The 14772-nt window shown below is 34.0% G+C and overlaps 1 protein-coding gene across 1 annotated transcript in view; it reads left to right on the forward strand.

Moving 5' to 3' along the window:
• LOC149804946 (exportin-5-like) overlaps positions 1-14772 on the forward strand; it is a 119081-nt gene that overhangs the window by 88439 nt on the left and 15870 nt on the right. Inside the window, exons 22-26 of the mRNA XM_089946115.1 lie at positions 3456-3552; positions 4823-4959; positions 9843-9940; positions 10454-10500; positions 11811-11902. Of these exons, the coding sequence (XP_089802241.1) occupies positions 3456-3552; positions 4823-4959; positions 9843-9940; positions 10454-10500; positions 11811-11902 (471 nt within the window). The remainder of the gene's footprint in view (positions 1-3455; positions 3553-4822; positions 4960-9842; positions 9941-10453; positions 10501-11810; positions 11903-14772) is intronic.

Below are 14772 nucleotides of genomic sequence, written 5' to 3' on the forward strand. Positions count from 1 at the left end.
TTAGGCTTGTCCTGTCTATGCAGTGGATAGTTGTTCTTTTGTAACTTATTGTATTTAGGCTTGTCCTGTCTATGCAGTGGATAGTTGTTCTTTTGTAACTTTATGTAATAAGGTTTGTTTTATCTATGCAGTGGGTAGTTGTTCAGTTGTAACTTTATGTAATAAGGCTTGTCCTGTCTATGCAGTGGATAGTTGTTCTTTTGTAACTTTATGTAATAAGGTTTGTCCTATCTGTGCAGTAGATAGTTGTTCTTTTGTAACTTTATGTAAAAAGGCTTGCCCTGTCTATGCAGTGGATAGTTGTTCTGTTGTAACTTTATGTAATAAGGTCTGTCCTGTCTATGCAGTGGATAGTTGTTCTTTTGTAACTTTATATATTTAGGCTTGTCCTATCTATGCAGTGGATAGTTGTTCTTTTGTAACTTTATGTATTTAGGCTTGTCCTGGGTAGTTGTTCTGTTGTAACTTTATGTATTTAAGCTTGTCCTGTCTATGCAGTGGATAGTTGTTCTTTTGTAACTTTATGTAATAAGGTTTGTCCTATCTATGCAGTAGATAGTTGTTCTTTTGTAACTTTATGTAAAAAGGCTTGCCCTGTCTATGCAGTGGATAGTTGTTCTTTTGTAACTTTATGTATTTAGGCTTGTCCTGTCTATGCAGTGGATACTTGTTCTGTTGTAACTTTATGTATTTAGGCTTGTCCTATCTATGCAGTGGGTAGTTCTTCTTTTGTAACTTTATGTATTTAGGCTTGTCCTGTCTTTGCAGTGGATAGTTGTTCTTTTGTAACTTTATGTAATAAGGCTTGTCCTGTCTATGCAGTGGATAGTTGTTCTTTTGTAACTTTATGTATTTAGGCTTGTCCTGTCTATGCAGTGGATAGTTGTTCTGTTGTAACTTTATGTATTTAGGCTTGTCCTATCTATGCAGTGGGTAGTTGTTCTTTTGTAACTTTATGTATTTAGGCTTGTCCTGTCTATGCAGTGGATAGTTGTTCTGTTGTAACTTTATGTATTTAGGCTTGTCCTATCTATGCAGTGGGTAGTTGTTCTTTCGTAACTTTATGTATTTAGGCTTGTCTTGTCTATGCAGTGGATAGTTGTTCTTTTGTAACTTTATGTAATAAGGCTTGTCCTGTCTATGCAGTGGATAGTTGTTCTTTTGTAACTTTATGTATTTAGGCTTGTCCTGTCTATGCAGTGGGTAGTTGTTCTGTTGTAACTCTATGTATTTAGGCTTGTTCTATGTATGCAGTGGGTAGTTGTTCTTTTGTAACTTTATGTAATAAGGCTTGTCCTATCTGTGCAGCAGATAGTTGTTCTTTTGTAACTTTATGTATTTAGGCTTGTCCTGTCTATGCAGTGGGTAGTTGTTCTGTTGTAACTTTATGTATTTAGGCCTGTCCAACCGTCATCAGTGAAAGTGGTGATGCTGTCACAATTTTTAAAAAGCAGCCTGGATTTTGGACGTAACCTCTTCTTGTTTCTTTTACAAGGCAACCCATCAACATCTTGCACCATGGCAAAGTGTATCTGAAAAATACAAGTGATAAAGGTTTAATAGCAAACAATTGTAGTAAGTAAAAGCAATATATAAAATCATGAAAACTTGTTTATTTGTTAAATTAATCTATAAAATGTATCAGTAGGGATATTCATTCTTATGTAAAACAGTTCTATCATTTTAAAATTAAACATGGAGTTTAACTCGGTTTTCCAACAGAAACAATTACATATTAATTAAAACTAAATTAATATAAAATATAAATATTATAATATCAAATTGAAAAGGTATAGTTTAAAATTCTAAAATTAAGTGCAGCAGATATTTTGTATAATTGATTGATTTTCATAACATTTCATATTTTATTATTCTTTTAATGTTGTTGTTGATGAAAATTCAATGAATCCATTCAGTCCACTGAGAATATGAATTAAGTCAAAGAAAAGCAATGTGAAAAATAATACCATACATCTAACTGTCTTTGGAAATCTTTAAAGTATTAATTTATGACCAGATTTGGTGGTAACACATTTCACACAATTGTTGTAAGGATTCATCTTTTGCTCTCTCTCTCTGTCCCAGTTTTTCCCAACGGAGCACAAACTGTAGAAGAAAATACAGTAATTGATGGATTACAGGTTTCACATTTTCATTTGTAACATTTGGATTTGGTAAAGAGTGTTAATGATATATGTGCCACTTAAAATTGATCATTCCTGACCCAGTACAGTTTTTGAAACCTAACTAACATATTCAAAATGTACGCAATTAAATTATATTAAAGTTATTACAGTTAATGAAATAATACCATAAACTAAAGTTATAAACACCACAAAACCTATTGAACAAGCTTGGTGTATTATTTCTATTCTAGATTAAGTTGAGTACACAGATGTGTTAACGTTTCGATCTAAATAAATTCCTGCCATGTGTATCTTCAATGTTTGGTGAGTTCTTTAAAATTGAGATTTAAATATGAATAAATAGTTCATTTCAATATCAACTGATTTCTTACAATGATCTATTTCTAGTTTTAAATAGTCTTGTTAGTTCTAACTATGGATAACATGGAGCCAATGATATGAAAGTACTGGTGTTCTTGTATGTGTTTTGGCAAAGCCAACAACCGCCTTAGTTAAATCAAGATTTCTGACTTGCAGGTCCATTGTCATATTTTTTGAAAAACCCATAGGTTTAACATGCATCTGATTTGGCCCTTTGCCAATATTTGGAAAATTTTTGCAGTGATTTTCATCGTCTGCCATTTTCCTGATATTACAGAGTTATTTCCCATATAGGCACACTGTTTTTTTTTTTTAACAGAACAGCAAGTGCTACATGTTCCAATCATTTTCCAAAAATCAGTTCTGAAAGTTCACATTCAATGATTTTAATTGGTGCTCATCATTGACTAACAATTAATTCCCGTCATTGGCCCATCACTACCATTTACTCTGTTCTCCAACTGCTACAGAATATTCTCCTTATCCATGACAGTGTTATTTGAGTTTTCCTAACATCAAATTAGTCAGCAAGAACTCTTGAACTCTACCCATTGTTGTTGAGTCGAGTAACTTTTACATTTTCTTTCAAAGTAATAACTTTTCATTTACTTGATGTCATGTTAAAGTTTTGTGATGATTTATTCCTGTGTTGCTAATTGTTCAGTACTGCAATTTAATTGTGAAGATGAAATTTTTGTAGTGTAGATGAAATGCCTTGTTTATAAAGGAAGTTCTGTTATTTCTCATTTTAGTAAGTAAATGTGCTGTTGTTAATGTTTATTGATTATTGTGAATATTGTTTGCAGTAGAAGGTAGTGTAATGAAGAAGAGCTGTCATGTGATGGAAGAAAGAGATATCATTCACCAGTGTTCTACATTGGAATACATGGTCATAGATGTATATGAATATGAGAAAACAATTTGTATTTGACTTCTGTTACTTTTCAGGCATTCCTCCACCATGTGTGGATAACACAGGCTCCCAGGGATGTAAGGGGCCCTTGGAAAGAATGCAGAACTTCCTAACACTTACGCATGACAACTGGTAAGAGATTTATAGAATCATCTCCTGTGTGTATATGGGTGTGGGTGTGTGTATGCATGTGTTTGTGTGTATATATATAGAATAATAAGACTTTTGATAAAGGAATAGAATAATTACCTCCCACTTATCTGATAAAAATGAGATGAATTTGATTCTCACATTATAAAAATATGATGGAAGAGCTTACCATGATCTTGGTCACATAACTATTATTATGCAGTCAAAACTGCTAGATATTTGTTTACGTGGAAATTATTTTTTTTGCTAATCCTATCTGATGAATACATTTAGTATGGTCATCTGACATGTTCAGCCCTGATTTACATTGAGTATTTACCATAACATAAATTTCTAAGCAGTATTGTGGATTTATTCAAACTCTTTTAATTGTTTTTCAAAAAACCCCAAAGAGATTAACCAATTTAATGTTACATGACAGAGTACAATCAATATATGCAAGATAAGGCATGTTCATGTGACATTTCTTTAGCTAATGACTTTCATGGGAAAACAAATGCTTCATTTGCACAGTTGATAAGTGACTGCATTAAGCAGCAAGAAATTTCTGTTTAGAAACACCTGGCTGTTCCCCATATGATGCCTGTGACTATTTAATACACAACTTTTGTGGAAAAAATTTCATGGGTGGGTGAGAAATGGAAATGACCTTTGAAACCAGGTGATCACTAAATAAATTGACCATTAGAGCAGATGTTAGTATTGCTGCTTAAAATGAATTGTAATGTAACTTTTATAAATACCCTGGGTTTGTGTTTTTTTTATATATTTTTTTGACATAGCCTTATTGGAGCATTCCTCTATATAAAGATCCATCACTTCCTGGTTTGACTTATAATATGGGTACCATTTTGTGGCTGTCATGAACAGTAGTATATTTAATTTGAGTCTTGCTGGATACAAGATCCATCAGTTTTGGGTACACAGCTGTGTATTTATCCCAAGTGTTGCTGGATATGAGAGCCATCAGTTTCAGGTACACAGCAGTGTATTTATCCAGAGTCTTGCTGGATACAAGAGCCATCAGTTTCAGGTACACAACAGTGTATTTATCTGGTGTCTTACTGGATACGATAGCCATCAGCTTCAGGTACACAGCAGTGTATTTATCCAGAGTCTTGCTGGATATGAGAGCCATCAGTTTCAGGTACACAGCAGTGTATTTATCCGGAGTCTTGCTGGATACGAGAGCCATCGGTTTTAGGTACAAGAGTTTACATTGTCATTTTATTCTGGTGTATTTATTTTCCAGTTGTCACATTCTTGGGAATGCCTGCCAGTGTCTGGAATATGAGCTGTACTGCATGCCAAATCTGGCCAACTCTCTCTTGAGCTCCACGCTTACAAACTTGGACACCCTTCCAGACTACAGACTAAGACCACTCATTCATATCCTTTGTTCTACCAGAAATGTGCTGTCAAAATTTCTGTTAGATAATGACTTGTTATGGATAAATGCCTGTCAGATAATGACTTTTTTTAAGGATCAATGCCTGTCAGAGAATGACTTTTGTTAAAGATCAGTGCCTGTCAGAGAATGACTTTTGTTAAGGATCAATGCCTGTCTGAGAATGACTTGTTAAGGATCAATGCATGTCAGAGAATGACTTTTGTTAAGGATCAATGCCTGTCTGAGAATTACTTTTGTTAAGGACCAATGCCTGTCACAGAAAGGCTTTTGTCAAGGATCAAAACCTATCAGAGAATGACTTTTGTTTAGAATCAATGCCGGTCAGATAATGACTTTTGTTAAGGATCAATGCCTGTCCGAGAATGACTTTTGTTAAGGATAAATGCCTGTCAGAGAATGACTTTTGTTAAGGATCAATGCCTGTCAGAGAATGACTTTTGTTAAGAATCAATGCCTGTCAGAGACATCATATAACTTTGATAAAATTAATGGCAACATTAGATGTTACAGTGCCTGATCTTCCTTAATTTACTTATTTGGGGTCAAGTTCATGTGAGTACTTGATCTGATAAGTGAATTCTACCAGTAGATATAAAAGTTTCATGTTATATGTACTGTAGCTGGACACTTGACTTTAAGATGGAGGAGTGGAGGGTTTGTCACCATTTCAAACATCTTACTCCTAGTTTTTACTTTGTGGTTGCAAAGTTATCAGCATATTCAGTTAATATAGTGTTCATTTCATGTATTCTGTTATCTGTTTTGTGTTGGAGATTTCTCCTGATACTGTCAATTCTGATGTTTACTTCCAAACTGGGTAATGTGTTCACTTTGTACTGTTACAGAGAATCCGTAAGGCAGTTTCTTAAACACATTACAAGATCATTGCCTGTTTATAAGTTGCAGTTCTTATGAATATTTTTCAATCCTGAATACGAGTTTCTTATTGGGAACTCCCACGTCTGAACTGGGCATTTATTGTTTGTAAAAAGTCAGTCCTGTCAGACACGTACAGTACTTATGAATATTTTCAAAGGCATGGTTTATAGTGTTTTAATAAGTATGTATTAGTTTATTAGCTAGGAATTAAGTATTTGGATCCATATGGAGTCTTGCAGAGAAAATTCTAGAGGCTTGAAATTTATACAATACCAGGTAGTAACTTTGACACATCTTCATGTGCATACTGAAAAATTATTTCATGTTCTGTCTTTTCTTGTGTTATTCTGTGAATAATGTTTGCATTGAATTTAGAAGCATTATGATCTATGATGGGATGATTGAAAGATATGCTTTTTGTGCACATTGTTGAGGGAATTATTATGGATTCATTATAACAAATGCATTAAGATTCATTGGTGAATAAAGACATGATTTATATTCATGTATTTCATTTGCTGACTTTCTTATTCCTGTAATCAGCAATCCCTAGTTCTCTGCAAGCAATTAAACATGTCATTGTATTTTAAATGTTTTTTTGTTAATATGCATCAGGTAAACTCTGTCATTGAATCATGTGGTATCGTGTCTGCCCCTTCCCCCAGTCTTGTACATACTATAATAATTTGACATGTATCCAACATTTTCTTCTGTTCTGGGACTAGTTTCAGTATTGCACAATACATTAATAACAGATTTTGGACATTAACCACCATGTTATAGCTGGATTTCCCTTTACTATGACATGTATGGAGGTTGTTACTAGATTTTGGTAGGAGACAAATTGAATATGATCAAAACTGTTGGGGGATGGAGAATGATACCTACATTATTGAAACAGCTTTACTTTCACTAATTCATCTTCGGCAGTATACACTGATTTAAACAAAACTTATTCCATTTTGAAAGATCACCTCCCAGGAAGACATCATATATATTCAGAGAGATTAAAAGCAATATAGGTTCTTGCAATATAGAGTTTTCCTTAATTTATTAATGTTTCATAAATTCATTTCATGTTTTTGACCCACTCTTGATAGCACAGTGAGACGTTACTTTTCCAGCATCACTGTTAAAGTGGTGACAGAGTTGTTATTGGCAGCATTAAGATTCTGTTCAGGTTTTTAGTTAACATTTTTTTCAAGTCAGACACAGGGAAGGATGCATAACTGACCAGGTTTTGCTTGGTTTGGTTTGACATTTATGACTCAGCAATACAAAGTAGGTTATTTAGAGCCAAGGCAGTTGGAGTAAAGTGCCTTACTCAAGGTCACACCAACGGAGCAAGTACAGCTGTTGAAATTGTATTACTCAAACCTGCACCCTAATATTCCGGTATTCCACTTGAGCCACTTTGGCTCCTGCCTCCACTAGTCCCCTCTTTTAACACATGGGAGGATGCATTGGGCTTATTCTACTTCCCCTGGCTTATAAAGGTGATTGTTGAGCAATTCACATGTGAGACAGTGCATGGCCTGGACTTGTCAGTAGTACTTCTGAAATTTAAAATGATGTTAGACAATGTGTATGCATAACGTTGACTGCATTTAGATGTAATTTCATGTTATACACTACTACCACATTACAAGGTATCCAATTTTAAAGTCATTTCTCATTATAATGTGAGTATGATTATAGATCCCATTTCATTATTCAGTAATAAAATAAAGTTACTAGATTGATAAAAAGACGTTCATTTGACTACAATTTTAGCAAAGCAACGTTTTGAAAATTTAGATTGTACATATAATGATTCACTTTGTGTGTTATGTGACATTAATGCCTGTCTTAATATGAAAATGAAGACATTTTTGTTGTTGACATATTTTTTGTATTGATAGTCAACATTGATGGCATGGGGGTAACTATAGAAACATGACAGAACAGTCCAATATACTTCAGTCGGTAGACAACATGGATGGCATGGGGGTAACTACAGAAACATGACAGAACAGTCCAATATACTTCAGTTGATAGTCAACATGGATGGCATGGGGGTAACTATAGAAACATGATAGAACAGTCCAATATACTTCAGTTGGTAGTCAACATGGATGGCATGGGGGTAACTACAGAAACATGACAGAACAGTCCAATATACTTCAGTTGATAGTCAACATGGATGGCATGGGGGTAACTACAGAAACATGACAGAACAGTCCAATATACTTCAGTTGATAGTCAACATGGATGGCATGGGGGTAACTGTAGAAACATGACAGAACAGTCCAATATACTTCAGTTGATAGTCAACATGGATGGCATGGGGGTAACTGCAGAAACATGACCGAACAGTCCAATATCAGCATAACATAGTTAAGCGATAGATTATACTGATTGTGAGATTACTTGTAAGGTAGTCTGATTAAAATCAGATCTCCACATTTCTGCATGGACATCTGACAGACCTTGATAAAAGTTCGTGTTTTGATGACTTTTGGAATTCCCAGTCCACATATTTGTAGTAGTCTATCTGATAAAGGATTGCAAATTTGTGTTAAGGAGAGTAATCACTAGTAATTAAATGTTCTGAAGATGTGTGTAAGTTTGAAAACTTTGAAGGTTGTGATTAGACTGGTGAACTACAAGGTCAACAGAACATGACCTCTTTTTGGTGAATATCAGATCCCCACCTAGGACTGTAAAGATCTGATGTTAATCAGATTTAGTTGTAAAGATTTTGGTTTCAGTTTTTTTTTCTGCATTCAGAGGTGAATTTTGCTGTGTTGAAAAGCTTGCAGTCTATTCCAATAATAAATACAACACCCAAATTTCATTTGTCGTTTAATTTTGGGTTGCAATTTGATACTTATCAATGCCTGATATATACATTAATTTTCAGACATGATTATGATTGTGATAACCATTAAAATCACTACTTAAACAATTTTAATACTTCATGTAATCAAGAATTTTTCTTAAAAATGTGAACCATTTCTTGTTGAGTGTAACAGTTATATGATTGTATTGGTGATACAGAATATCAAGTGGCAGCAAGTCGCAGGGTTCCCAAGAGTTCTGGAATCCTGGAAAAGTTTTGGAATTTAAAAATATAAATTTTACAGTCCGTCAGAATTCTCAAAACCTTGCAAAGTTTTGGAAAATTCATGGAATTTCTGACAGTAGAAAAAAAAAAAATAACAGCTAATTTCTTAGAGTGCTGAGCACCGATTAAACATTTTGTTTTGAACATGACACAGTTATGATTGATAAACAATTTCAAGATATTGTGGTTAATGATTTTGTGAAATGACCTGGAAAAAGTTTTGGAAAAGTCATGTTATTTGTTTTTGTTAAGTCTGTAGGAATTCTGAAGTCTTCACTTTCAGAAAATTTACATGATTCATCTAATTATAAAAGATACTTGGGGCCCTTTTTTTCTTGTTTGGGATTCATTTGTAGGCATCTTTGATGGCACATGGTTTTTGATTACATGAAATTGATTACACGAATGTATATTAGAGGGTCAGTAATCTTAACACGATTTAAAATCTCTTCATCTTGGTCGGGAGAGAGAGGGAAATGAAGAAAGGAATAAAGAGTGGGAAATGAAGAAAAAAAATGAAATTGGCCTAAATATGGAAATATAGGTCTGAATAAAATACATAATGGTAGATATACTTCCTAAATGGATAAAAGTGGTATCACCACAGTAGTGATATAATTTGTCTCTCACTGGTATATTTCGGTATGTCGTCATAGAATATATAATAAAATGTATTTTAAGTCCTTTTTTAAACATTTTTCTTGTAAGTCATTGAAATAGTCTATGTCATTGAAACACAGGTTGATCACTCAAAGCACTCAAAGTATGGAAATAGCTAAGCACATTATACTATGATCAACATCCAGCTTGTATTTATATATTTGATGTAAAATAGATCATTTTATTGATATACCTTGTTTCCTTAACATAGTGTAGGTGTTTTCTTGAAGTCTTTCATACAGAATTGTCCAGAGGATTTCTATAATACAGCTGTGGTTCCTGTTCTGTCTTTTCTATGTCCATACGTGCTTCAGGTATGTGTATGTATGTATGTATGCCTGTCTTGTCTCTGTCTGTATGTATGAATGCATGCATGTATGTATATACTGTTATGGAATTTATGATAGAAAGGGGTCAGATAGAATTTACATAAGCTGTGTCCACCTTATTTGTCAATTATAATGATCTAAGAACAGTGTAACTAGTTATTTTGCTTTGCAGTGGTGAAATAGAAACATTTACATCATCAGTATTATAGCTAGATGTAGCACAAAAAGTGGAATGTGTTTCTTTAGAGTGACAAGCATATTTTGTTTTATATTTCTTTTTTGTTTCCCTGTAAATAAAATAAATGCTTAAGTTTTGTGAAAGTCAAAACTCAATTATTACCCCCTTCCTCCAATCTGCATCATTACAAGCAGGGTACATATTATTATTATTATTATTGTTATTACTAGAAAAAAATATAGTATCTGTATAGAGATATGATACTGTGCTGTATAGATTATTTTTATGGAAGTTTATTAGTATTTTTGCTTTCATTACAGAGGCTGAGCACCAAGTGGCAAATGATCAATGTCAAGTGTCAAACAAAGTAAGTGTTAAAACTGTAGGAATTTGGCTTAGTAGGATTCACTTGTCTCAATGAAAACTATCCAGATTTTACTAAATATAAATTCTCATTTTGTGTACATCTTTGTTGTCAATATATACATCCTTGTCATCAAGAGTGTTACAAGGATGTATATGTTTGTTCACTTTGTATCCATTGTTGCAAATTGTTAGTGTTACTGATTTACTCATGTCAATATGTTTGTCATTTTGTATCCATCTTTGTCATCTTTGTAAACATATTTGCCACCTTTGTATACATCTTTGTACACATCTTTGACAACTTTGTATACATCTTTGTCAGCTTTGTATACATCTTTGTACACATCTTTGTATACATTTTTGTCATCTTGGTATATGTCTTTTTCATCTTTGTTTACATCTTTATTATCTATTTATACATCTTTATTTACATCTTTGTATACTTCTTTGTAAACATATTTACTGTCTTTGCACACATCTTTGTCATCTTTGTATGCATCTTTATCATCATTAGTGTTACTGATTGATAAAGCTAATATGGATGACAGTACTTTAGTTTGAATGAGTCTTTTTGGATCTGGATTGCCTACATTTTACTCTGCAAGTTGTTAAACTAATCCACACTAATATGAATTTTAATCATGAATTAAGGGCAAAAATCTCTTTCATTGATTGTTGATTATCAGAAATAATCTGTCCATCAAAATTGCTCTCATGTTTATAACCCTCCACTCTTTTGCCAGCCTACCTTTTTGCTAATAAATTTCCTTTAAAACCTCTTTGTTCTTGCATTCATTGGCTGCCTTTTTACCAACCACATTCTGTCCAACAGAATTCATTTACAAAGGTTTCATGATATAGTAATATGTAATTTTAATTACTGCCAGGATAATGTGATGACATGGGGGCTTCCCCATTGTGCATAAGCCAGATGTATTGATGTAAATATATTTCCTTTTATAGCTATTTTTATGACTGAAATATTTTCTCCAGATATTTTCTCCATGTTTTATTTGAAGCACAGGTATCATGAATAATATAATAAAATGCATATAAGTAGTTTTTGTATGACATATTTACATGTCAGAATTGTAATAATGGCTAGCAAACCTTGTTCTTCAGCATGTTTTTTCTCCTTTATCCAGCATTTTGCTTCGTTGAGTCAAAAGGGCATAAATTACACAAAATTGAGGGAGAACTATATATATACATCTATCTGTTCATATACAGCATACTTTATCCCTTAGAAATATAGTTAAAATAATTTCCATTTGCCTTCACTATCGTTTATTAATATTTTATATTTTTCAGTGCAGAGAATGAGGAAGATAACCCAGAATCTCAGGAGATTTTGGAGGAACAAATCACGCGGCAGCTTACAAGGGATTACATGGAGCTCTTAGGTTTGTTGAAGTTTGTGATGTTGAACCTACTTGTGGTTCCAAAGTCTTTAGAATATTCTAGTTCCATGTTCAAATACATTAGGAGTACATCCACAACCTCACAAAACCAGTGCCTCCCTGCCTCTCTCCTGAAAAAAAGATTTTTGCCACGTCTTTCGGCGTATATTAGCAATTTCACTGCTAAGAAGTTGTCTGGTTGACCAGGTGGATGTAATCATCATGCTCCTCTATGGCCTGAACTCCAGCTTTGTTCACCATCTCTTATAACTTGTGTTGCCAGCTCAGCTGTCTCAATCTGAGAAGGCTTTCTATCAGTCCACTTTTTGGTGTTTGAAGATTTACACTCATTAGTGCCTTCTTCCTTTCTCAGTCTGGTGATGTTTGGAGAAGACTTCCTGCAATGATCAGAGAGGTTTTTCAGTATCTGATAGCAGTGATTTGTCCATCCCCACCAAATACCAAGTTGCTGTAAAGTTCCTGCATCCATTGATCTGTTACTCAATAAAGGCTATACATCACTGAAAGAAGTACCTAGTTCTGACCAAGTTGCTGATATAGTACATTGTTTTGAAAAGCAGCTTCAGGACTAAGCATCAACAGGCTTTCATGTTATCTTGACAACTCTCATAAAAAATGCACAAAACAGTGGAAGGTGCAAAATAATCAAAATTGTATTATATCCAGGTTAACTGTATGACAGTATCACTAAAATAAAAATCATTATTTCAAAATACATTCACTGTGAGTGCAAATGATAATCTTTTTGCAAGAATGGGTTAGACAAAGTGCAGTTAAAGCAAGTTATTGCTGTGTATACTATATACCCTGCAAATTTCAGTGCCTGTTTGTATCAGTTATGTTACAGATGACTAGCAAATAGAAGCCTGAGTAGTGAATAAACACAACTGGCAGTGAGCAATAATATCATTGTTTAAAGTTACAAAGTATCAAATACAAAGCAGGCCGACCTAAGAAGCCTACTTTTGATTCTTTGAAATGCCCTAGTTTTATAAAAATAAAAAGTCAGCCAACAGAAGGAAGCCAGCTTTTGTTTCTTTTTACCAGTATTCATTTTGAAAAAAATTGGAACGGTGGAACAGTTTTTAAAGTGATACAGTCAAGTGCTTTGTGCATGATCCAGCATCTCCCAGAAGATTTGGAGGAAAAAAGAAAAATAAAATCATCAGATGAATTTATGAAAGCCAGTAGAGAAGATGATTTCACTGACAATATGACCACTAACATGGATGAAACTCCTGTGTACTTTGATCTCATTCCTGGATGGACTGTCAATAAGAAGAGGGTTAAAAGTGTGAGAATTTACATGACTCATGCAAATAAAAAAAAATCTTACTTTAGTCTTTGCAGTTTACACTTCAAGATGTGTGTTGATTCCAATGATAATTTTTTATGGCATGAGGAAGCTAAAAGATACTCATGCAACAAAAGGGTGGATCATTTTTAGAAGGGTTGGGTTGATAAACCAATGCTGCAGTGGATAAAAGAATTTTATCTCAAGTACACAGAGTAATTTTGACTGATTTATAAAAGATGTCCCACAACTTATGACTCAAAGAAACAATGTGTCCCAGAACATACAGTGCACAAAAAAATTACTTTGAAAATTACTTTATGGTTTCCAAACAAATATGGTATCCCGGTACACCACTCCCTCGATAACTTGCGCACATCGGGGTCCAGAAACATTGACCGCACTGTAAGTGAGGCGCGAGTTATCGAGGGACCTATAAAATAAGTTCAAAACCAATAAAGTGATTGACGACATAACAGAGAAATAAGGGGGGGGAGGGGGTAGGCAGATTATACTGTTGAATACTCACTTTATAATCGTTCTGAGATTAACTGTTAATAAATATCTCTTCATAATGGTGTACTTTATTATTTCCTCATAGGACAACATTAATTTCAGGATAAATTACAGTATATTGAGGCGATCATCGAAAACATTATTCCACGTGGTTTCCGTTCGCTTAACATGTGTACCACTTCACACAGTGTACTAATTCACTAATTTTTATGTTCAATTGGATACATTCTAGTTTTATTGTTTGATCCAAATTAGACGTTTTTTTATATACAAAAGATCGACTCTTTTCGAGAAACAGTGTCGATCGAACGATAGATAGATAAATAGATTTGAATGTGATAGAAGTAAAATGGAAAAAAAAAAACCCAAGGGTTAATCAGTACTAACATATTTAATTGGTCTACAAATTTAAAACAACGTAAATTAGAACAAGTTAATACTTGCCGTTTGTGCCACGCTTGACAAATATCAATTCACTTTTTGAAAAAAGCAGTTATTTTGTGTGTGTGTGTGTTACTCCTTGGTTTCTCTGCAGCCGAGCAAAATCCCTCAGATTTGTCAACTGCACGAGCTTTACGTAGTCAACATTTTGGGTCTCCAGCCACCTTATGGCAATATCAAAATATTTGATTGCTTCCTGTGCAGAAGGGTGGGGGGTGCATCATCTGCGTCTGCATCACTTTCAGCACTTGTGTTACTCTAGTTAGAATCGTCTTCTGCTGCAAATTTGTTCACTATAGAAATAATTATAGTTTCATCTGACATGTATTCGGCTGTGGGGCAATCATTGTCAGCACAAATCCACTCCTCCATATCATCAAGAGAAACGCCCATCTCAGGACCATGAGTCTGTACGAATTTCTCCCAAACAGCCTCGGCATTAATGACATCAGTTTCACCGAAACATTCAAAGTCACTATAATCAGCGTTGTCTCTGTTACTGTTTTGCTTTACGTCAAAGGCAGCTCCAAGACCCTTAATCCAGCACCCGAGGTCTCTTGTAATCGATTTTTTTTAAATGCAACAAACAATTCCCCAAGTT

The sequence above is a fragment of the Sinohyriopsis cumingii genome, chromosome 2 (genome assembly GCF_028554795.1).
Source record: "Sinohyriopsis cumingii isolate HCF-2022 chromosome 2, ASM2855479v2, whole genome shotgun sequence".
Classification (NCBI taxonomy): Eukaryota; Metazoa; Mollusca; class Bivalvia; order Unionida; family Unionidae; genus Sinohyriopsis; species Sinohyriopsis cumingii.